The sequence below is a fragment of the Papaver somniferum genome, chromosome 6 (genome assembly GCF_003573695.1).
Source record: "Papaver somniferum cultivar HN1 chromosome 6, ASM357369v1, whole genome shotgun sequence".
NCBI classification, from domain to species: Eukaryota; Viridiplantae; Streptophyta; class Magnoliopsida; order Ranunculales; family Papaveraceae; genus Papaver; species Papaver somniferum.
Genome location: NC_039363.1, coordinates 173,560,412 through 173,584,709, shown reverse-complemented (window position 1 = coordinate 173,584,709; position 24,298 = coordinate 173,560,412). Strand labels below are relative to the sequence as shown.

General features: G+C 36.1%; 2 protein-coding genes and 1 pseudogene across 2 annotated transcripts; all 3 read right to left on the bottom strand.

Moving 5' to 3' along the window:
- Positions 1-16,274: 16,274 nt before the first annotated feature.
- LOC113290155 (sanguinarine reductase-like) lies at positions 16,275-17,939 on the bottom strand. Its single transcript, XM_026539697.1, has 4 exons — positions 17,661-17,939; positions 17,122-17,576; positions 16,821-16,882; positions 16,275-16,658 (listed from the first exon to the last, which is right to left on the bottom strand). The coding sequence occupies exons 1-4, from the start codon at positions 17,716-17,718 to the stop codon at positions 16,418-16,420; spliced, it is 816 nt and encodes a 271-aa protein (XP_026395482.1). The 5' UTR covers positions 17,719-17,939; the 3' UTR covers positions 16,275-16,417.
- A 745-nt stretch (positions 17,940-18,684) lies between these two features.
- LOC113291830 lies at positions 18,685-20,269 on the bottom strand (annotated as a pseudogene).
- Positions 20,270-21,079: 810 nt separating this feature from the next.
- On the bottom strand, positions 21,080-22,634 carry LOC113291829 (sanguinarine reductase-like). The gene is made up of 3 exons (XM_026541318.1): positions 22,450-22,634; positions 21,994-22,365; positions 21,080-21,318 (listed from the first exon to the last, which is right to left on the bottom strand). Exons 1-3 carry the CDS (start codon positions 22,505-22,507, stop codon positions 21,080-21,082), a joined length of 669 nt encoding a protein of 222 aa, XP_026397103.1. The 5' UTR covers positions 22,508-22,634.
- Between the last annotated feature and the right edge of the window lie 1,664 nt (positions 22,635-24,298).

Genomic DNA, 24,298 nt, shown 5'->3' with positions numbered 1-24,298 from the left:
TCAGGGGCATATCATTGAGAATGAATCCCATATAGCTACTCCTGGAACTCATGTTGGGATCCAACAACACAAGCAGAGCTTTGGTTTCTTAATCAAAATCTGTACTATTCAGGATCCCAACACTTATCAGTTTTTCTCTGCCCTAACTATTACTTTGCAGGCAACTATGTTGATAGCAGAGGACACACAGGACAGTGGGGCGCAGAAGGAGCCACAGGAGGAGCAGACTTAGCCTTTCAATGGGCAGAGAAAAAGCAGCACATGAACATAGAAATACATGTTGAAACAAGTGAAATCCTGGAGCACTTCAACACTCTCTACATCCAAGAAGATTCAGTAGAAACTACCATAAGGAAAAACAGACATCGAATGAAGAATCCCTATTACATATCAAACCTGTAACTTTTGTTTTACTGAATCTTAAACTGTTACATAGAACCCAAAATCTCCAAGCTTTGAATTTGGCTATAACTTATAAGAACCTTAGCAGTGGGTCTAATGTTTGTCTAAACAATGACCACACTTGCATTATTAGCAATCCAAATTCTTAGGCTCTGCCTAAGTTTTCTTTAAAAAAAAAAAAAGTATGTGTTGCACAAAAAAGTAAAATTAACTCCATGGTGTATTAATGTGTAGTGAAGTGTGACCATACCATATACCCCAAATTACATTACTGACGGGACCTGCACTCATAGAAAATTAACTCCATAGCCTATCAAGTCTTTTTGAGGGTTTTGGCATGACTGTTACTGTGGATATCTTGGCGGAAGCTATTGTTTCATCTTTAACAAAATTAACAAAAAAAGGCTGATATAATTGATTCATAAAGGAAAGATGATAAAAGCAAGGCCATGTTTGAAATAAAATGGGGCTCAGGATCTACAGTTATTGTGATTAGTATCCTGAGACGGTCATTATACAAGTTACTGTTCATTCCAAGAAAAGGTAACTAAGAATGGTCTTATCACATATAGGATACATAATAAAAATCTAGCCTATGAATTGTGCGAATTAATGAACCATTATGAACTTGGATGGAGAGTACTTATACTGAATTAATGGGGACATTTGTCTTCTTTTTTAATTTATCTTTTTGTTAATCGGTCTGCACCTAATGTAATATCTAATTTTTCTAGATCCTTGATTCGTAGATTTTTATAACTTGGAAAGAAAAAGAAAAAAACTAGGGGAACTGCAATGAAAATAAAACTGTGGCCTGAATTAGCGCATACAATTAATGATGTGATTGTGGAGGACTCTGTGATCATACGTTCAAAGTAATTACTATTTACTTGAAAGTTACTGTCCATGAATACTCATTATTCTTATGTTTTTATCCAAGAGATATTAATTCATTTAGTTCATCAATTTGCCGAGTTCCTCTAATATCAACTTCTGCAAAGAGTGCCTTTGTGTCTCTTTGTTTGACCAGGATAGTTCCACACTTCCACTTCATGTCACGTCACTTGAGAAACAAATCAAAAAGTCCTCAGTGGAGGTACTTAGCATTCGTGTCAAATCTAATTTGAGAAACTAATTTAAGATTTCCAAGCTAAGTAAAATACTCACCACTCCTACTAAATATGGATTCTCATTCTAACTAAGTGTCCATGATCTACGGTTGAAGATCCTACACCAAAAATATCTAACCCCAGGGTTGTACTTTCTCTCTTCTTGAGTAATTGCTTATGCATGTTTGGATGGACAGGTCTGCAGTTGAATATGAGAAGAAATAACATGCACAAAAGTTCGAGCATAGGCAGGGAATGGAAAAGAATTTGTATGCAGTGGCTCACGAGGTAGAAAAGGCACGAGAGGAGACGGCTAATTCCGAAAAGAGAGCACGATCTTCCACTGGTGTTGGCAATGCAGGCCTCTCTTTGCATCAAGCTTAAGAATGTCTAACTAAAAAATTCCATTGAACTCATGTCTTTGTTTTTTTATGGGTGTGTAGCTTTTTTTATGGGAAGGAGAGGGGGTTATGCTCATATGGAAAAGATCGTGCTCTCTAGACCCCACTGTAGACTTACGCTCATATGGGTGTGTAGTTGTACAAGTCTCTAAGCAGGCGTCTTGGTCTTTTCATTGTTGACATTTTAGTCCTGCTTCCTTTGCATGGTATACACTTGCAATACATGGCGATCTACCCTGCAACTTCTTTATGTAAGATGAAAGATTTATAAAATTCTGAAGACTTCCGAGTTAATCAAGGTAGCCAGACGACTATCTAGGTTGTTGTTCTCTTGGGGATTATCGGAACGATGCAGGTAAGCGTCTTAGCATAAATATTGTCTCTATGGTATTAAAAAATGTGTATACAGGGAACAATTGACTCTGCATGAAAATATACCACATAGTAGGACGTTTTATCGAGGAAAAATATATCACGAAGTAGGAATATTGCAGGGAATATCTAATCATATTGGTAAATGATGATATGGTATGGTTCCATTGAATCACTTTGGAAGCGCGATACCATACTACAACTGATGCAACTATCCAAGCTTAGGATTTTACTTTTGCTTGAAATTTTTAAGTACAAACCAAAGATTCCCATGTTAAAAAAATTATAGAATAAATAGCCGAAAGATACAAAGATCCGCAGATATATCTTTCCTACTGGGCTAATTATTGTTGGACTCTTTTACGGAAAATGTACGGGTATAAAACTCTAAGAACGATTTTTTGGGGATCATGATTTTTTTTGGGATCATGGTTTTATTTTGGGTAAAGACATTAGAAGTAAATCTAGGTCACCCCTTATCTAGATATATATATATTAATACCTAAATTACCCTCCTGATTAATTTTGGATGATGATTAGCTAGTGTTAATAATAGTTAGTGTAATGATTAGTGAGATGATTAAGTTAAAGATAATTAGTGAGATTAAAAATCAGATGAGTTTTTTTTTAAAGAAGTAGAATTATTGAGAGAGTAAAGTTAGAGAAAATGAAGAAGGGAAACATGAAAAACGATGGATTTTATCAACCACAACCGGAGAAAGGGTATTTGGGTAACCAGGTATGCTTCAAACTTAGATAATGTTGGTTGAATTGTTCCAAACTTTCAAAAAAATGAATTTTTTAATGTAAATTTGGGAACATGTAACCGAACACATCTGAAAGTGTAGTTCGGTTACCATATGTCAAGAACATGTAACCGAACACACCTGAAAGTGTAGTTCGGTTACGTTTTCCAAACACGCAGGTTTCCAAACTCGCTCGTTAATGGAGGTTTTCGGTCGTACAGTGCAATGTTCGGTTACCTAGGATAAAATGGTAGGTAACCGAACTTTGAACTTGACAATTTATTTGAGTACATCTTGTGTGTTCGGTTAGTTCGCAAACTTCAACGCAACCAAGTTCCCAACCGAACATCAGGTTAAAAGTAACCTAGTGTTAGAAGTTCGGTTGGTTCGCAAACTTCAACATATTTTGCGAATCAACCGAACTTGGCTTATAGGTAGAGTTCGGTTACAAAGAAAGCTTAATAATTTTGCGAACGAACCGAACTTATGGACTTGTATTGTTCTAATACAAGGAGTTCGGTTAAAAGTATTTTTTTTTGCAAATCAACCGAACTTTGAGTTCGGTTAAGAAAAAAATAATTTGTGATAACCGAACTTTTTACTGAAAAAAAAACTCCATTAAACCTCTCTGCAACTTCCATTTTCAACTCATTTTGATGATTAGTTCTCATTTATTCAACCAAAAACGAATGACAAGTAATGGGTTTGTGAGAATATCTTTGTTAATACCGGTGGTGGTGGTGGTAATCGGAGGTGGTGGTGGTAATCGGTGGTTGTTGGTGGTGATAATTGGAGGTGGTGGTGGTGGTAATCGGCGGTGGTTGGTGGTGGTGGTAATCGGTGGTTGGTGGTGGTGGTGGTAATCGGCGGTGGTGGGAGGTGGTGGTTATATATATATATATATAGAGAGAGAGGTGGTTATTGTGTTGGTTTTAAATTAAATTAGGTTAAGGGTAGGTTAGTCATTTCAATGCTCTAGGACACCCCTTATAACTATAGGGAAGGTGGCCTAATAAGACCATGGTCCCCCAAAAAAACCATGGTCCCTAAAAAATCATTCAACTTTAAGTTCTTTGGATAAATATGGGAACCCTAATTGCTAATGGTGGGTTTGGATGTAGAATTTTAAGGGTGAGATTTATGGGTACATGGATTTGGTGGAATAACGTTTGATTGTCAGAATCCCTGGAATCACGTTTTCTATGGAAATTACTTTCTAGCAAATCCTCTATATGGAGTCCGACCTCTGTATGGATTTGCTGGAAAACTTTTCAAGGGATTTAAGGACCCACTTTTTTGAACTGTAAATCTCATATTTATGCAATTTTAAGATTCTAAAATAATGCCAAATAATATATGGACTTTAATACAAGATAATTTAATGAATCCTACGGATTTTAATTGAGTTACCAAACACGAGAGGGATTCATATGAATTCCAGAATTTATAATCCCATGGGATTATAAATCCTCGAAATTGTGAATTCTACGAACAAACCCATCATTATGGTAAAGAAAATATACATGTAAACTGATAAAGCTGAGACCGATCAAGTGGAATAAAATACGGACGCTTCAATGGAAAAGAATGCTGCTAGAGATGGTGGAAGTGGTATGTATCATTTGTCAATCGCATCTTAGGTCATAGTCGTATTGTTAATCATTATATATAAGATTTGAGTTGGTATTGGTAAAACATGACGGGGTGTGGACAAACTCAATGCCACTGATAATGTCTCTTTTACCGGAAAACGAACATACATATGTGGATTCAGATTTTAACGAACCGAACCTAAATCAAAATACAACAACAATTTTGTTTGTACCTCATGGTTGCAAAACTAAACTTGCAGAACAATAGGTTTTAAATGGATACTTCAAAGGAATCTGATGAAGGTTAAGTAGACAACTACAAACTATGTTGGTAGTTAGGGCTTTAGACAGAGAAAAAAAAACAATATAAATTTCTTTGATAATGACTTTATATGTGACGTTTCTGGTTTTCTATCTAAAGAAATCTTACCACCATCTAGCCACAACTAAAGCAGACCATGACACCATACATTCAGACGATAATTGGAACATAGATGAGTAAGAAAAACCAAAAAAGGAAGAACGGAAAAAATATTTTTGTATTTTTGGGAGATGCAGAGATGTTGTATAAAGAACGAGCAGGTGTTCCCACTGGTGGGACTCGACAAGAAATTTACAAGTGCACGCTATCACTCTATATATACATATGTAAAGGATTTAGAATCAGTACACGTGCACATGCTATAACACATCATAAAACATCTAGGATAAACTTACGGAGTGAAAGTGAACAACATCTGGACTCCGCGGAGGATACAACTATGTAAAGAAAGTGGAATTCCCAGAAAGAGGATATTCAAAGTCGTTAACAGGTCAAAACCTATACATTCAGTTTTGGAGGTGAGAATACTATAATCCTTGGTAATCTACATGATAGATGGATAATAAGCATCTTTTTTCAAATGCAACAATTTTGTTCATCAATCTCTTGAAGCATGTTGTTATTTCTGGTTTTGGGAGAGATATGTGGGTCTAAATTCAATGCTACAAGGTTATTATGCGATTTTAAAGATGTGATAATAATTGCAACGAAGAATCATCCATCTTCAATTGATATGTCTGGATACAACCAACTTTTGAGTAACGTTCCTTCTCTGAATCGCTTCATCGACACAGTCCAAAAGGTTTTTAGACTGTAATAAAGAATGCACTATTAAACTAATCAATAAAATCAAATCAAATACTAAGCAGGGTGTGTAGTACTAAGTAAAATAATTCGTAATGATTCGACAAATCATTGAAAATTTACATCTTTTTTTTATCAGATAGCACGGGAATCAAACCCCTAACCTATAACTAGGGAGTTCGAACCCCGACCAACTGGGCTTATCTCCTTTGGTCATATCGACAATTCATAACGCTCGAATAAATCATTGGCAAGACTGGGCTGTAATTTGAATGTTTTATATTGCTCATCAAGTGAGTTACATGGTGCATGTCATGGGATTTGCAGCGATAACTTGGTATATCTACTATATGGCTATTAACTAATTGTTGAGCTCCAAGAATAGTCGAAGCCATACCCAGTCGAAAAAGTATGTTATCCAAACACATTTCAAGTCATCGTGGTCAAACTTGATCAGCTGACCCTTTGTATTTTTCAATAACGAATCATTTCATTGGTTTATCTTAATATCTTCTTGTAAAACTAATAGTACATGAATTTAGGTTTATCATACGAAATTTCAATTGTCAATTCATTAGATACCTGAAGAGTATCAAAGTCTCCCTTCCTTTTAAAAATAAAACTAATCAAAGACTGTTCAGAAAAGATGTAATGCATTTGACCACGGGTGTGGGGTGAAGCCCCACCACACTAAATTGGTTGTTCCCATCAGCCCTGGTGCGTAGCACGGGTTACATTCTAGTATTCCATAACAATAAAATAAGATAACTAGGACAAAATATGACCAAAAAGATATTAATAAATGTAATAAGAACAATTTTGAAGTGCACTAATAGTGGTACCAAAATATTGACAGGTCAACTGGACTCATATTGACTGGTCAACGACATTGTTTTTGAGTATAGTTAAACCTCTATAATTTAGTAGTCTTGGGACCACTAAATTTTATTAATTTAAAAAGATATTAAATTATCGATAAATTAATAATTTATTACTTTAAAAATAAATTAATAATATATTAATTTAGAGAATATTTCCTATTGATAACGTCATAGATTGAATTTGACTCATTTAGTTTGAACAATTTGAAATTTGAAGTATTCTACTATTATTAACTGTTGACCACAAAAAATTAAATATTCATCCATTGGAAATTGTCGGTCAATAATCATAATTAAACCATTTAAACAATTGGGTGGTCAGTAACCGTAATTAATAACGTACAATGTATCTATAAACCCTAATTAACCTACATCATTTAACCTACGTATATGTTACAATTTCATTTTGGTATGCATAAGAAAAATTTCAATATTTTTATTAGTAATTATTAATTTATATAATATCTAGGACCTATAAATATTTAAGGGAGACTTTTGAAATATATTAAATTATTATATTGTCGAAATTATTATTTTAGCACTATAAACCCAAGAAGGGACTAAGAAATTTTATTATTTTAAGGAGATTATTGTTTTAGCGAGTATTAATTTACAGAGGTTCTACTATATCTAGTAGGAGTGCATCCCTGTCCTTGACTGGTCAACTGGTCAAGCATGGAAGTCTTCGATACTGGATCAGTCAAATACTCTAAGAGCGTCCACAGTGGTACGATCAAAACCAAAGATCAAAGACCAAAACAAACGATCAAATTTGAGTTTAGTCTGTAGTGTCACGTTAAGGCAGTGGAGTATATTTAGTCGGGCGGATGTATAATCCACGCTTGCATGTGGAGCGTTGGTATAATCTTCGTTTGGGTCGGGCGGAGATATAATTAACGCTGCTTGTGGGGCGTTGATAAAGAATACGCTTGTTATGGGGCGTACATATATTTCACGCTCGGAAAAGGGGCGTTTGTATAATCTACGCCTGGTGTGGCGAACGTATAATCAACGCCTGAATGAAGCGTTTGTATAATCAACGCCTGACGTGGGGCGGACGTATAATCAACGCCTGAAACAGGCGTACGTATAATCAACGCCTGACGTGGGACGAACGTATAATCAACGCCTGTTTTGAGGCGTAAGTATAATCAACGCCTGTTTGAGGCGAACGTATAATCAACGCCTGACATGGGGCGTACGTATAATCAACGCCTCCTCTTCTCTCAGGCGTACGTATAATCAACGCTTGGTTTGCAGGCGTACGTATAGTGTTAGACTTCCATTAACACACGTATCTAGCACGTGTGGCATTAAAGCCCGGCCAATATCTAACCACCACGTATAGCCCACGTGTTCACTTTCCCTTTACCCTAATATTCTCCGTCTTCTTCTTTTCTTTTCTACCTCCTCTTTGTTTCTTTGTTTCTACCGCCCACAAACACAGCTTCTTAACAAAAACATCACAGTGACGAGCAGTAAAAGAAAAGAAAAAACCAAGATACTTGATGAACCCGGGTTACAAAAGAGGTATGTTTTTTTTTTCTTAATCTCTTTTGTTTTATCCATATTGTTGTATAATTTATTTAGGGTTTTATTTGTTAAAATTAGTTTATCTAAAATTTGGTTTTAACGAACAAATATGAATATGAAATTGGTTAAATTTAATTGGGTATGTGTGTTTTATGTTTTTATAGAGATTAATATGTATGTGAAAAAAACCATATTTGATGATTATGTAAATTTGGTTAAATTTTTTTTTAAAATAGTTAGAGCTTAAAAAAATTTGAGATTAATATTTGTGGGTATGTGTGTTTTATGTTTTTATAGAGATTAATATGTATGTGAAAAAATTGGGTATGTGTGTTTTATGTTTTTATAGAGATTAATATTTATTAGAGCTTCCACAGTGGTTGTAAAAATGTATTTGTGGGTATTGTAAAAATTTGATTTGTGGGTATTGTAAATTTTTATTTGATTTATAATCTATTCACTAAAATTTATTAGAGCTTCCACAGTGGTATTGTAAAAATTTGATTTTATTTTTGGGTATTGTAAAAATCCGTGGTTATGTAGATTATGTGGGAGTTCTCACCCTTCAACTGTTTCAATCAACCTATTTCAATTGAGAGCTTCCTTTTATTGTTTTTCTTCATGTTGTCTGTTGGTAATTAATTTTAGTGTGAATATGGTTATCAATAATTGTAGTTATGTAAATTATTGGATTAATTTTAAATTATTGTAAATTATTGTAGTTATGTAAATTATTGGATTAATTATTGGTTTTCTGCATGTTGTATGTGAATATGGTTACCAATAATTGAATTTGTATTGTTTTTTATTGAATTTTGAGGTGATTTTTTATGTAAATTGTAGTTATGTAAATTTTGGGAGTTACATATGTAGAAGAGCTAATTGCGTGAGTATGGAATTGATTTTTTAGTGATTTTTATGGAATCTTGAAGTGATTAAATTGGGTTGTGGAATCTTGTAATGATTTTGGAAATGCATCGGTGACGATTTAATTTGTGTTTCTGGAATTATAGAATTTGGAATTGATATGGTTTGTGTTAAGGATTTATAGTATTTGGAATATAAATGGTGATGGACTAATAAAAATATTCGTTAATGAGGGTTGGTCTTTTAATAATGTAACTGCATCTATATTGTGTGTGCACAGATGTTGAACAAATTCACAGCGCGTTTCAATGGTCGCGTGAAGACGAACAAGAAACAAAAATCTGTAGCCGAAGAGGATTATAACTTAATCGCTACTGGTACAATTAAGGAGGTTGATATTCCCCGGTTAGGGAGGTTTCCTATACTGCAAGATGATAAACCGCACGCTACTACGGACATCACATTTACAGGGGAGCACAAATTGAAGTATCAACATCGTGGATCTTTGGCATCGGTAATTCATCACTATCAAACTATTTCACAACACTGTCCTAGAGCTAAATATATTATTGAAAAAGCGGGATGGCAAAATTTACTGGACATACAATGTAGCGAAACCAACCATTCAATGGTTGATTATATTGCTGAGCGGTTTTGGGATACAACAAACACTTTTCACTTCCCATTTGGTGAGATGGGATTCACCCCCTAGATTGGCTCATGTTGACTGGACTGAGTATCGGTGATGGGCCTGATGTTCCTTATGATTCGGGGAAGTACCAATTTGAACATGTTCGTGAGCATATCTTTCCGGATATCCAAGATGTCACGCTCTGTCCAAAAGCACCGTCGTGGGTTTCAAATTCAATTACAATTAAATATTTAAGGTCATATTTCATCGAAGACAAGTTGGTTGCGGCTGAAAATGATAGCACCCTTGCTCATAGAGTAGCAATTGCCTTTTTCATGTATGTTTTGGGACATTTTTTCTTTTCTAATGCAAAGACTTATATTGATGCTGGATGGTTAGCCTTTTGAAAATCTTGATGTAGTATCCACGTATGACTGGGGTGGTGCTGCGTTTTCGAAATTGTATGCGGCACTCCGTTTATCTGGGAGGAGACAGAAGGCACTATGTGGTCCATTCCAAGTATTAGAGGTATTCTTTCAATCTAGTTATTTTTCCTCTCATTGTTTATTTTGTTGCTAAGTTATTAAATTGGCTAATTATTTTGATGGAGTAGTTTTGGGGGTATGAATACCTGGGCATATGTCGACCAGAAATCCCAGAGGCGAGTACAGAACAAAAATGGCCCGTATCTTCTAAATGGAATGTACCGAAGAATACAAATGATATTTTCCGTTGTAGGGATTTACTAAGTAAGCTTACTGCTGAACAAGTGACATGGCGCCCATGGGAATCATACAGAGAAGTTCTTGCATCTGATATGGGATGCACGGCTACGCGGCTATCAGACTCGAGATATATATTTTCTTACATGGGCATTGTGAGTTAATTTGTAAATTTTATTATATAACATACTTTTTTCTATATAACATACTTTTTTCCTATATAACATACTTACTAAATTCTTATTCCCTTTCTAACTGTACAGCACAACATGTATCTTGGTGAAAGGTGTTGGCGGCAAAACCATTGTACTTTCGCTGTTCCTATAAGACTACACACAGTTATAGGGGATATTGGCAATATTCAAGCCGAACGCCTAAAAAAGAAGGTTTGGTCGATGCAACAGAGATAGTGCAAGTTGTTAAAGATTATGATATATATTTACAATACTGGACAATGGTAACCAACTCCAAAGATTACGTGACTCATCCTATTTGGGAAGCCCAAACATATGGGTATGTCGGTGACTTGTATACGGTCCCAATTGAACAACCTGTTGAACATGTACATATCCCTCCTCCACATCTATTATCCCACGTAAGTGTACTTTCGACTTTTTATTGTACGTTCGATTTTTGTTGGTATATTTGTACTTATATATTTTATTTTTTCTTCACAGCATGAAGCTTACACATTATTTCAAGAAAATGCTGATTTTAATCAACAATTTCGCGAATTTACATTAAAACAAACGAAGGAGAGGATGGACGTTATCATGTCGAAAGAAGCAGAAATACAAAGGCTAAATAATGCGAACGTTGATTTGCAGCAACAACTATCTCTTTTCCGTATGCCGCACACTGTCCAACCTCAGCTTGGATACGGTTCCTTTTCCCAAACCCTGCCATCACAAGTTTGGAGTGGTATGAATCAGGGATCAGCTTCAACAATGTCCTCAGTCAATACCAATCCGAGAACGCACATGCCTTTTGTGGCACCAAGATCGTCCACTTCGGATAATGATAATATGAAGGGTTAATTTGTTATGACTATTTAGATGAACTGTCTTTGGAGTTATTTTCTTATCTTATATAGTATAGTCATATCATATATAGTATAGTCTAATCATATATAGTATTGTCATATCAGGTCACTGACAAACACTTTATCTTTTTTGGAAAACACATTTGCGTGAACCCAAAAAAATATCTATTTTTTGGTTTTTTTAATGCTCTTGAAAATGGGTTATAAATTAAAGACTGGTTTCACTCAATATATGAATAACAATACATCTTTCTGCTTCATATAGCAATGGAACAATATGAGAAAACCGCTCATTATTGCTCTTCTGTTTCTTCTTCATCTTCTTCTTCTAATAGTAGTTTTTATTCCTCGGATGATGATGCAATAGCAATTATGCAAAATAACATGGCCGTTAGTTTGGGAGTCCTTGTTACAAATTCAAAATGGCCTCAAACTCGTATCAGAATACCAAGAGATCGTGAGTCAGGGGCTGAACTTCTATGGAACGACTATTTCTCTCCGTACCCAAACCAACCACCCAATGTTTTTCGCAGAAGATTTAGAATGCGTCGACAATTGTTTAACCGGATAGTGGAAGGTGTTACCAATGCAAACAGATATTTTGTTCAAAAGCCCGATTTGTGGAGTTTTAGGATTAAACCCTCATCAAAAAGTAACAGCAGCAGTACGAATGTTAGCTTACGGATGTGCGGCAGATGCAATAGACGAGTACTTACGCATAGGAGAAACAACTGTGTTGGAAGCTACTCGTAGGTTCTGTAAGACGATTGTGAATTTGTATGGGAAAGAATATTTGCGTGAACCAACGGCTGGTGATATTGAACTGTTGCTCAAGCAAAACAAAGACCGGGGATTTCCTGGGATGCTGGGTAGTCTAGATTGCATGCATTGGAAATGGGATAAATGTCCGTCGGCAGAATCTGGGGCTTACACCGCGTATAAAGGGAGCGAAAGTATCGTGTTGGAGGCAGTGGTGTCGTATGACCTATGGTTTTGGCATGCTTTTTTTGGTATGCCCGGTTCTAACAACGATATTAATGTTATGAACCGTTCATATGTTTTTCGAAGTCTTGTAACAGGAAAAGCACCGCCGGTGAGCTATGAGGTGAACGGACATTCATATGATATGCCGTATTATCTAGGTGATGGAATATACCCAGAGATTCCTACTATTATTACGGCCATTAAACATCCGGTGGGTAGGAAAAAGGAAATATTTTCATCGATGCAAGAGGGTGCAAGAAAAGATGTTGAACGGGGATTTGGTGTACTTCAACAACAATTTGGAATCATCAAACAACCTGCAAGAATGTGGAATCCAGATGTGCTTGCCTATATCATGAAAACTTGTATTATCTTACATAATATGATAGTCGAGGATGAGCGTCTACCCGGTGACTGGCCACATGTTTATGAACAACGTAGCAACGCAGCACCGGTTAATATATTAAGAGGCAATAGTGACGAGTTTTCCCAAATTAGAGCTCAGCAACGCCGATGTGCAATGCGTAACAAAGATGCACATATTCGCTTGCGTGATGACTTGATCGAATATATATGGGCAGAATATGGGAATTAAAAATTGTCGTTTGTCATTTCCTTTCTATTATCTCTTTGTATGTAAACATCCTCAAGTTTTAATTAAGGTCGTATGTTTCAAAAAAGTAGAAATTTAATTCAAATCAACGGAAGTAAATTTAAAATCCAAAAATTACATAATAATAATGCTAATTGTTCAGATACTAAGAAATTTAAAACATAATAATACTAATAATACTACTAATCACTAAATAGGAGAAATAATTAAGGTTTGAACTATTCCGCCTTTGTGTTAAGATTGGTTTCTTTTATTCCGAACTATGTCCGCCCTGCGAAGTCGGAAGTACTCTTGTTGTACAGGTTCCATTTTTCAAGATCCATCATAATGATGCGAAATTCTTCGTCTTCAGCTTGCTTGGCTATTTTTGCAGCATGTTCAGCTTGTTTTGCTGCAAACTCTGCTGCTCTTTGTTCCATCTTGAATCTTGATTGTGCTTGGTAATGAGTATTGAAATTTTGTTGTTCTTTAATAATTATTCCCATCAATTCCTCTTGGTGACTGGATTTCTCTCTCCCTGTTTTCTTCAATCTTTTTGCTGCTTTTTTCCCCATCTTACGAAGATATGTGTTCTCTATGTCTCCCCCATCTGTGTCGTTACCGGTCTCTCCTTGAGTTGTTGTTTGCGGTCCTTCATCATCTTCCTCGTTATTCTCATAAGTGTCCAAATCATGCGTCGTATCGAATACAAAAGTCGATCGTCGATTATATTTTATATTTTCTAACACAACTTGGTAGCACTCTTCGTGCTTAAATTTTTTCCCATCGTTGCATTCCTTGAACCTCTTGTTAACTTCTTCAAGCTGTTAATGTTTTTAAAAACACTTAAGTACATGGGCGCTTATTAAATATTAGAAAACAATGGTTGGAAAAATCAAGAATGCTTACCTTCTTTTCAGGACCCCATCCAGTATGATATTCACCTTCAACTTCTGCCTCTTTTGCCGAAAATAACGCCACATCTTTACTTATTCCCTGATATCGTTTTTGCCAAGAACTCCAAGACCGCTCTGGATTATTAGGTAAATGAAGTTCAATAGCATCCTTGATACGAGTCCACAACGTCGCCTCTGATTGATCAGCTCCAACACTAGAATCTTGAGATATAGATAAATGAATTTTACACATTGTTACATCTTCGATTGTCGTAAAATTTGGACCTCGTGCTACTCTTGGTGCCATTGTAAGCGAATCCGTGAAAATTTTCCAACTGATTTGAAAGCAGAAACAATATTTCTTCTTATTGGTGTGGATAGTTTGAAGTATTGGTCGTGGGAAAATGTCACAAGATCTCATGTGTATATATAGGTGTTTCTTCCGAAAAAACCGAAATGTCTTCCAAACTTTCCAACGTTCCAAATTATCTAACGTTCCATTTTCTTCAACGGTCGAATTACCAACGGTATAAAAAAATTTCAAAATCAATTTTGTCTAAGTATTTTTTATTTTTTTTTAAACTCAAGCTTGGGGCGTTAACTATATAAACGCCTGGCGTGGGGCGTTAACTATATCAACGCCGGGAGGGGGCGTTAATTATATCACCGCCTGGCATGGGGCGTTAATTATATCACCGCCTGTCTGGGGCGTTAACTATATAAACGCCTGGCGTGAGGCGTTAACTATATCAACGCCTGAATGGGGCGTACACTTTATCAACGCCTGACGTGGGGCGTTAAGTATATCAACGCCGGGCTGGGGCGTTTGTATAATCTTCGTCTGAATGGGGCGTTCATTTTATTAACGCCTGACGGGGGGCGTAAACTTTATCAACGTCCCAACGGGCGAACATTTTATCAACGCCTGAACCGGGCGTAACTTATATACACGCCTCTTTATGGGGCGGTGACTTTACGTACGTTTCACAACAGGCGTAGATAATATATACGCCCGATGCCAAACGGTGATTATACCTCCGCTCCACTATATATAGTTTTGGTCTTGGTCCCAGACCAAATATGGTCTGGAATTTGGTTTTGGTCCAGATTTTAGTCTTTACTCCGTCCCGTTGCGTCTCGTCCCTGGATCATAATTATAGGTTTACTCGTCCATTGCAGTTGCTCTAAAGGGACTATTCAAAATGTTGTGAAAATTAAACCATTTGGGTAGAAAGGGTAGAAAACGTGGCTTTTGAAATTTTTGGCTGAGGAATAGTAAATGCACGGAAATGCATCCGTTTTTCAGTCCCTTCCCAGTAAACAAGAACTCTTTTCTTTGACTTGAGCATGCCATGGTCATTTGGTGGCAACAACAATTATTACAAGCCATTTTACAACCCTTATTTCCGGATGAGTGATAGAGTTGAGAGAGAGACCCATACTAGTCGTTTGAAGAAAATACTCCCTCTTAATTTCCTTGTTTCTAGATAGTGTTTGATGTTTCTACCAAGTCAAATTTGCATCATAATTGCTTATACAAAGGCTTGACGGGAATGCAATTTCATTTTCCACTGAAGACAGCTCTACTGTTCTATGTAAGACCACCGTGAATAAAATTTGGTCAACAAAGAATGAAGGAAGATGCACCTGGTCAGATGGGAGTGCATATTATGGAAAAGGAAATCCTTGACCATATATAGTTTCCTGGAAAATACAGCCCTTAGCCACGAGAATTCATTGGCCATGTTGAATTTGCAAAAGAGATTTTGGAAATCAGACCATATTTTGCATCCCTCGTAGACTCACAAGGATTTACTCCTCTTCACTTGGCATCCACCAGAAATGATGTTGACATGGTGAAGGTCTTGTTGGAGGCTAACATGGATATGCTTGTACTGTTCAAGATCAGGAGGGAAGGACACAATTTCATCTAGCAGCGATGAAAGACCAAGTTAAGATTGTGAAGTTGTTGACTCAGGAAAAACCCCAAGCAATTCACTACCAAATGGTTTATTCCAAGAGGTTTATGGCTGCAGCAAATGCAACCTGGCAATGATAATGGCGTGAGAGGAAGACTGAATGCGATAATGGTAGTCGCAATACTGATAGCGACTATGGCTTTCAACGGTGCTAGAAACCCACCAGGAGGTGTTTGGCTAGATCACTCCAAAGTTAATTATAGTACTGACCCTATTGCTTTTACTCATTATCTGAACTCTGTGATGAATGCCTCTATGTCGGATAGTTTTGGATCTTATCTAAGAAATGCGCCAAAATCTACAACATCGATGAGCAATAGTACCATGACTTTAATGCAACTGCAACTATAGGTAACTGGTCACGATCTGTTTACATGTCTAGCACAGCACCTGGAATTGTTTTGGACGAGGAATAGTGGCAAAGTGTCATTTTAAACAGGCAATACATTATTTCTGTGTAATTCTGTAAATTTAAGAAGCATAAAGTACAAACAAGCTCAAGAATCCATAGCAGATGATAAGTTGTTCTTGGATCTCAACATTCAGAAACGAGTGGTGACTAGTGCAAAAAGAGCCTTGAAATCCTTTGTTGGCTCACCAACTCCCTCTGGCATTGATCCCAAATCAAACGCTTTGAATTTACTTTCCTCAATCTGCAGAGCCTGAACGCAAGCTTCAGCAACATCAGCCCTAGCAATGAAATGGTTTTCAGTAGAGAGAAGCTCATCATCCTTCCCGACCAACAATTCCCTGCCACCTACCTTGTTATCTAAACCACCAGCCCTGTATTCATCCAATGCACATCATTAGAGTATAATTCATGCTAGCATCTTGTGTGAACTCTTAAAATTAATGTAATGCTAAACCAACTGACAAAATGTAAACACATTAACTAGCCAACCCCCTGCTTAACTGCAGTAGCCAGAATCAACCAGCTATTGTTACCTTATAATTGTGTATGGGATTCCAGAATCAGCCAAATATTGCTCAGCCTTTCTCTTCCAAACCTGCAATGAATCAATAGACAGTTCAGTACATACTCTAACACAAAATGACACTAACGAAATTGACAGGTATTTGAGTCGCTGTCCTAGGCGGGCTCATTCCCGCCTGAGTCACTAGCTCGAATCTCCTGAGTGCACAGGCAGGGCAAGCTTTCTTAAGCATATGCTTCCTCCGCAGCCGGAAACAAGTCCTTATCTAGTGTTGGGCCAACCCAAGAAAATGAAATAAATAATGCACTCACAAGTATGTTTCCATTAGCCATGTGATTCAAGAAATTATTAGGGTCAGTTCCACCCATTGATCCAACCAAAACAATATGTTTCACACCACAAGATTTCGCAGTATCGATCTGATTCTTTTGTCCAATCCAATCAATCTGTTCAGGGAATTGCCCTTCCTCGTAATAGAATTCAGGCATTGGACCATTGAAATCAAATGATTCACCGAATACATCCTCAGCTCTTTTGCCATCAGCACCAGGATATGAACCAGGTACTACCTTTGGCACAGCACTTGTTAGTATAATCAACGCATCAATTCCTTGCATAGCAGTTTCAAGGCTTTTCTTATCCATGACATCACCTAGAAAAATTTCATCACCTCCACCAAGTCTTTGTTTACTTGCTTCTGATCTTACTAAACCCCGAACCACAAATTTGTCTGATCTTTCTTTCAGCTTCTTGAATGCAATTTCACCTGCAACAACAAACCATAAAAATCATCAGAACATAAAATTGAACCACAAAACTGAAGAAATATATAAAGTGGAATGATTATTACCAGTTAAGCCTGAAGCTCCAGTGACAAGGACTGTGATTTTTTGATTTGATTCTGCCATTTTTATTTTTATTTTGTAAGTCTGTAAAAACAAGATCTAATTGAAAATATAGGAACCCTTTTTTCTTTTTTGATTATATTTAGTGGTGAAATGAATTTGCAGAAGAAAGTGAAGAGATGAGTATGATTATATAAAGAAACCCTTTGATCAAAGGGTTTTTTTTCTCCAAATTCGAATTTCTTCTAGAAGAGAGAATATTATAAGAAAAAATATAGCCTAGAAGCTGGCTTTTCTTGACCAAATTATTGAATTTCTGTAGTTAAATATTTGACCAAATTATTGGATTTCTGTAGTTAAATATTCAACACATCCGTATTCAGCTGTTCGTACTTCGCATGTAATTGTTTGTTTCTTCTTTTCTTTTCGACGAATCGTGGAGCAGTTGGGCCAAATCTCCTAGTAATGAACGGAGCGTTTGGGAGAATAGACTAGAGAGTGCGTTTTTAAACGGGAAAAAAACGGTTCAGTCCAAAACCGCACAAAAAATAACAGATTAGTCTACCCCGATCCAATCAGGAACAGATTAGTCCGTAAAATGTATAAAGACGTTGTTATCCTTCGCACGCTTTTAATAAAGCACACGTGCAGTGAATGGAATCAGTTTTGTAACTGAAACAATGAACGTGGTTGCGACACGTTTGCTTCAAAAAAGAAACTGAATTAAAAAAAGGCAAACTGCGGCGTAACGGACAAAACAATAAATCAATTTTAATTGTTTTGCAGACTAAAAGCAGAAGAAAAAAATCGGTTGAAATTTTGCAGATAAAACCCTAGAAATTTCTTCAAATTATTGAAAACATTTCTTCAAAAACCCTAAAATATTACTAATCAAAATACCTAGATGATTGCAGTATTAATAACATCATGTTGAAAAGAAAAAAAAGTAGTTTCAAAGACAAGCGCACCAACAGTGGAAGATTCAACATCAACTGAAGAAGAAATTCCATCAGTTGCGGAAGAAGAAAATCAAAAATCAACATCACCATGAACGAGATCAAAGTCAGCATTAAAAGATTCATCACCAATTTCATCCCCAACTCCATCAGTTGTTGCAGAAGAGATTCGGAAATCAACGAGATTGAAGAGATCATTAGAAGATTCAACATCAATTTCAGTACCAGAAAGTTCAATAACATCACCAGCTATGAAGAAATCTAAGCCTTCAAATCCTCCAAAGCCTCAAAAGTCTTCAAAGCCTTCAACATCTGTTATCTCAAAAAAAAAAGGTAACAATTCAAGTACAGTTCTGTCTATTTTTGAGCAATTTGTATTCAATTTCTTGTACATGTGTACAGATCTGTACACCGCCATGTTGTTGCAGTAATTCATATCTAGTTTTATCTTGTTTTTGAGCAATTTTTGTGGGAATTGTTGTTGGCGTGTACAGATCTGTACACCACAATGTTTTTGTAGTGATTCATGTCATGTTCTGTTTGTTTTAAAGATATTTCTGTAGCAGTGTACTGGCTTCTACACCAGCATGCTATTTCAAATTCATATGGCCTAATGTGTGTGTTGTGCCGTCACTTGTGTTTACCGGTGTACACACCTTTGCACCAGCATGCTATTTCACCTTTATATGGCCTGTTGTATGTGTTGTCAACCTGTTATTTCATCTTCATATGGACTAATGTGTGTGTTCTCAACATATTATCCCATCGTTTTTGGTGCTGGTGTACACATCTTTGCACCAGCATGCTATTTCACCTTTATTTTGCATGTTGTCTGTGTTTTAAAGATGTTTTTGATAGATTTATGTGTGAGTGTAAAGATTTGTACACGCACATTGATTTATGGCATGTTGTGTGAATGTTGCTTTAGTTAGTTTTCTGCAGGAGTGTACACAGCTGTACACCTGTATGATATGGTCCTATTTATGTGTACAATGATATGATTTCGCAGTATCGATCTGATTCTTTTGTCCAATCTAATCAATATGTTCAGGGAATTGCCCTTCCTCGTAATAGAATTCAGGCATTGAACCATTGAAATCAAATGATTCACCGAATACATCCTCAGCTCTTTTGCCATCAGCACCAGGATATGAACCAGGTACTACCTTTGGCACAGCACTTGTTAGTATAATCAACGCATCAATTCCTTGCATAGCAGTTTCAAGGCTTTTCTTATCCATGACATCACCTAGAAAAATTTCATCACCTCCACCAAGTCTTTGTTTACTTGCTTCTGATCTTACTAAACCCCGAACCACAAATTTGTCTGATCTTTCTTTCAGCTTCTTGAATGCAATTTCACCTGCAACAACAAACCATAAAAATCATCAGAACACAAAATTGAACCACAAAACTGAAGAAATATATAAAGTGGAATGATTATTACCAGTTAAGCCTGAAGCTCCAGTGACAAGGACTGTGATTTTTTGATTTGATTCTGCCATTTTTATTTTTATTTTGTAAGTCTGTAAAAACAAGATCTAATTGAAAATATAGGAACCCTTTTTTCTTTTTTGATTATATTTAGTGGTGAAATGAATTTGCAGAAGAAAGTGAAGAGATGAGTATGATTATATAAAGAAACCCTTTGATTAAAGGGTTTTTTTCTCCAAATTCGAATTTCTTCTAGAAGAGAGAATATTATAAGAAAAAATATATCCTAGAAGCTGGCTTTTCTTGACCAAATTATTGAATTTCTGTAGTTAAATATTTGACCAAATTATTGGATTTATGTAGTTAAATATTCAACACATCCGTATTCAGCTGTTCGTACTTCGCATGTAATTGTTTGTTTCTTCTTTTCTTTTCGACGAATCGTGGAGCAGTTGGGCCAAATCTCCTAGTAATGAACGGAGCGTTTGCGAGAATAGACTAGAGAGTGCGTTTTGAAACGGGAAAAAAACGGTTCAGTCCAAAACCGCACAAAAAATAACAGATTAGTCTACCCCGATCCAATCAGGAACAGATTAGTCCGTAAAATGTATAAAGACGTTGTTATCCTTCGCACACTTTTAATAAAGCACACGTGCAGCGAATGGAATCAGTTTTGTAACTGAAACAATGAACGTGGTTGCGACACGTTTGCTTCAAAAAAGAAACTGAATTAAAAAAGGCAAACTGCGGCGTAACGGACAAAACAATAAATCCATTTTAATTGTTTTGCAGACTAAAAGCAGAAGAAAAAAATCGGTTGAAATTTTGCAGACAAACCCTAGAAATTTCTTCAAATTATTGAAAACATTTCTTCAAAAACCCTAAAATATTACTAATCAAAATACCTAGATGATTGCAGTATTAATAACATCATGTTGAAAGGAAAAAAAAGTAGTTTCAAAGACAAGCGCACCAACAGTGGAAGATTCAACATCAACTGAAGAAGAAATTCCATCAGTTGCGGAAGAAGAAAATCAAAAATCAACATCACCAAGAACGAGATCAAAGTCAGCATTAAAAGATTCATCACCAATTTCATCCCCAACTCCATCAGTTGTTGCAGAAGAGATTCGGAAATCAACGAGATTGAAGAGATCATTAGAAGATTCAACATCAATTTCAGTACCAGAAAGTTCAATAACATCACCAGCTAAGAAGAAATCTAAGCCTTCAAATCCTCCAAAGCCTCCAAAGTCTTCAAAGCCTTCAACATCTGTTATCTCAAAAAAAAAAAGGTAACAATTCAAGTACAGTTCTGTCTATTTTTGAGCAATTTGTATTCAATTTCTTGTACATGTGTACAGATCTGTACACCGCCATGTTGTTGCAGTAATTCATGTTTTATCTTGTTTTTGAGCAATTTTTGTGGGAATTGTTGTTGGCGTGTACAGATCTGTACACCACAATGTTTTTGTAGTGATTCATGTCATGTTCTGTTTGTTTTAAAGATATTTCTGTAGCAGTGTACTGGCTTCTACACCAGCATGCTATTTCAAATTCATATGGCCTAATGTGTGTGTTGTGCCGTCACTTGTGTTTACCGGTGTACACACCTTTGCACCAGCATGCTATTTCACCTTTATATGGCCTGTTGTATGTGTTGTCAACCTGTTATTTCATCTTCATATGGACTAATGTGTGTGTTCTCAACATATTATCCCATCGTTTTTGGTGCTGGTGTACACATCTTTGCACCAGCATGCTATTTCACCTTTATTTTGCATGTTGTCTGTGTTTTAAAGCTGTTTTTGATAGATTTATGTGTGAGTGTAAAGATTTGTACATGCACATTGATTTATGGCATGTTGTGTGAATGTTGCTTTAGTTAGTTTTCTGCATGAGTGTACACAGCTGTACACCTGTATGATATGGTCCTATTTATGTGTACAATGATATGATTTCGCAGTATCGATCTGATTCTTTTGTCCAATCCAATCAATATGTTCAGGGAATTGCCCTTCCTCGTAATAGAATTCAGGCATTGGACCATTGAAATCAAATGATTCACCGAATACATCCTCAGCTCTTTTGCCATCAGCACCAGGATATGAACCAGGTACTACCTTTGGCACATCACTTGTTAGTATAATCAACGCATCAATTCCTTGCATAGCAGTTTCAAGGCTTTTCTTATCCATGACATCACCTAGAAAAATTTCATCACCTCCACCAAGTCTTTGTTTACTTGCTTCTGATCTTACTAAACCCCGAACCACAAATTTGTCTGATCTTTCTTTCAGCTTCTTGAATGCAATTTCACCTGCAACAACAAACCATAAAAATCATCAGAACACAAAATTGAACCACAAAACTGAAGAAATATATAAAGTGGAATGATTATTACCAGTTAAGCCTGAAGCTCCAGTGACAAGGACTGTGATTTTTTGATTTGATTCTGCCATTTTTATTTTTATTTTGTAAGTCTGTAAAAACAAGATCTAATTGAAAATATAGGAACCCTTTTTTCTTTTTTGATTATATTTAGTGGTGAAATGAATTTGCAGAAGAAAGTGAAGAGATGAGTATGACTATATAAAGAAACCCTTTGATCAAAGGGTTTTTTTCTCCAAATTCGAATTTCTTCTAGAAGAGAGAATATTATAAGAAAAATATATCCTAGAAGCTGGCTTTTCTTGACCAAATTATTGAATTTCTGTAGTTAAATATTTTACCAAATTATTGGATTTATGTAGTTAAATATTCAACACATTCGTATTCAGCTGTTCGTACTTCACATGTAATTGTTTGTTTCTTCTTTTCTTTTCGACGAATCGTGGAGCAGTTGGGCCAAATCTCCTAGTAATGAACGGAGCGTTTGGGAGAATAGACTAGAGAGTGCGTTTTTAAACGGGAAAAAAACGGTTCAGTCCAAAACCGCACAAAAAATAACAGATTAGTCTACCCCGATCCAATCAGGAACAGATTAGTCCGTAAAATGTATAAAGACGTTGTTATCCTTCGCACGCTTTTAATAAAGCACACGTGCAGCGAATGGAATCAGTTTTGTAACTGAAACAATGAACGTGGTTGCGACACGTTTGCTTCAAAAAAGAAACTGAATTAAAAAAGGCAAACTGCGGCGTAACGGACAAAACAATAAATCCATTTTAATTGTTTTGCAGAAGCAGAAGAAAAAAATCGGTTGAAATTTTGCAGACAAACCCTAGAAATTTCTTCAAATTATTGAAAACATTTCTTCAAAAACCCTAAAATATTACTAATCAAAATACCTAGATGATTGCAGTATTAATAACATCATGTTGAAAGGAAAAAAAAGTAGTTTCAAAGACAAGCGCACCAACAGTGGAAGATTCAACATCAACTGAAGAAGAAATTCCATCAGTTGCGGAAGAAGAAAATCAAAAATCAACATCACCAAGAACGAGATCAAAGTCAGCATTAAAAGATTCATCACCAATTTCATCCCCAACTCCATCAGTTGTTGCAGAAGAGATTCGGAAATCAACGAGATTGAAGAGATCATTAGAAGATTCAACATCAATTTCAGTACCAGAAAGTTCAATAACATCACCAGCTAAGAAGAAATCTAAGCCTTCAAATCCTCCAAAGCCTCCAAAGTCTTCAAAGCCTTCAACATCTGTTATCTCAAAAAAAAAAAGGTAACAATTCAAGTACAGTTCTGTCTATTTTTGAGCAATTTGTATTCAATTTCTTGTACATGTGTACAGATCTGTACACCGCCATGTTGTTGCAGTAATTCATGTTTTATCTTGTTTTTGAGCAATTTTTGTGGGAATTGTTGTTGGCGTGTACAGATCTGTACACCACAATGTTTTTGTAGTGATTCATGTCATGTTCTGTTTGTTTTAAAGATATTTCTGTAGCAGTGTACTGGCTTCTACACCAGCATGCTATTTCAAATTCATATGGCCTAATGTGTGTGTTGTGCCGTCACTTGTGTTTACCGGTGTACACACCTTTGCACCAGCATGCTATTTCACCTTTATATGGCCTGTTGTATGTGTTGTCAACCTGTTATTTCATCTTCATATGGACTAATGTGTGTGTTCTCAACATATTATCCCATCGTTTTTGGTGCTGGTGTACACATCTTTGCACCAGCATGCTATTTCACCTTTATTTTGCATGTTGTCTGTGTTTTAAAGCTGTTTTTGATAGATTTATGTGTGAGTGTAAAGATTTGTACATGCACATTGATTTATGGCATGTTG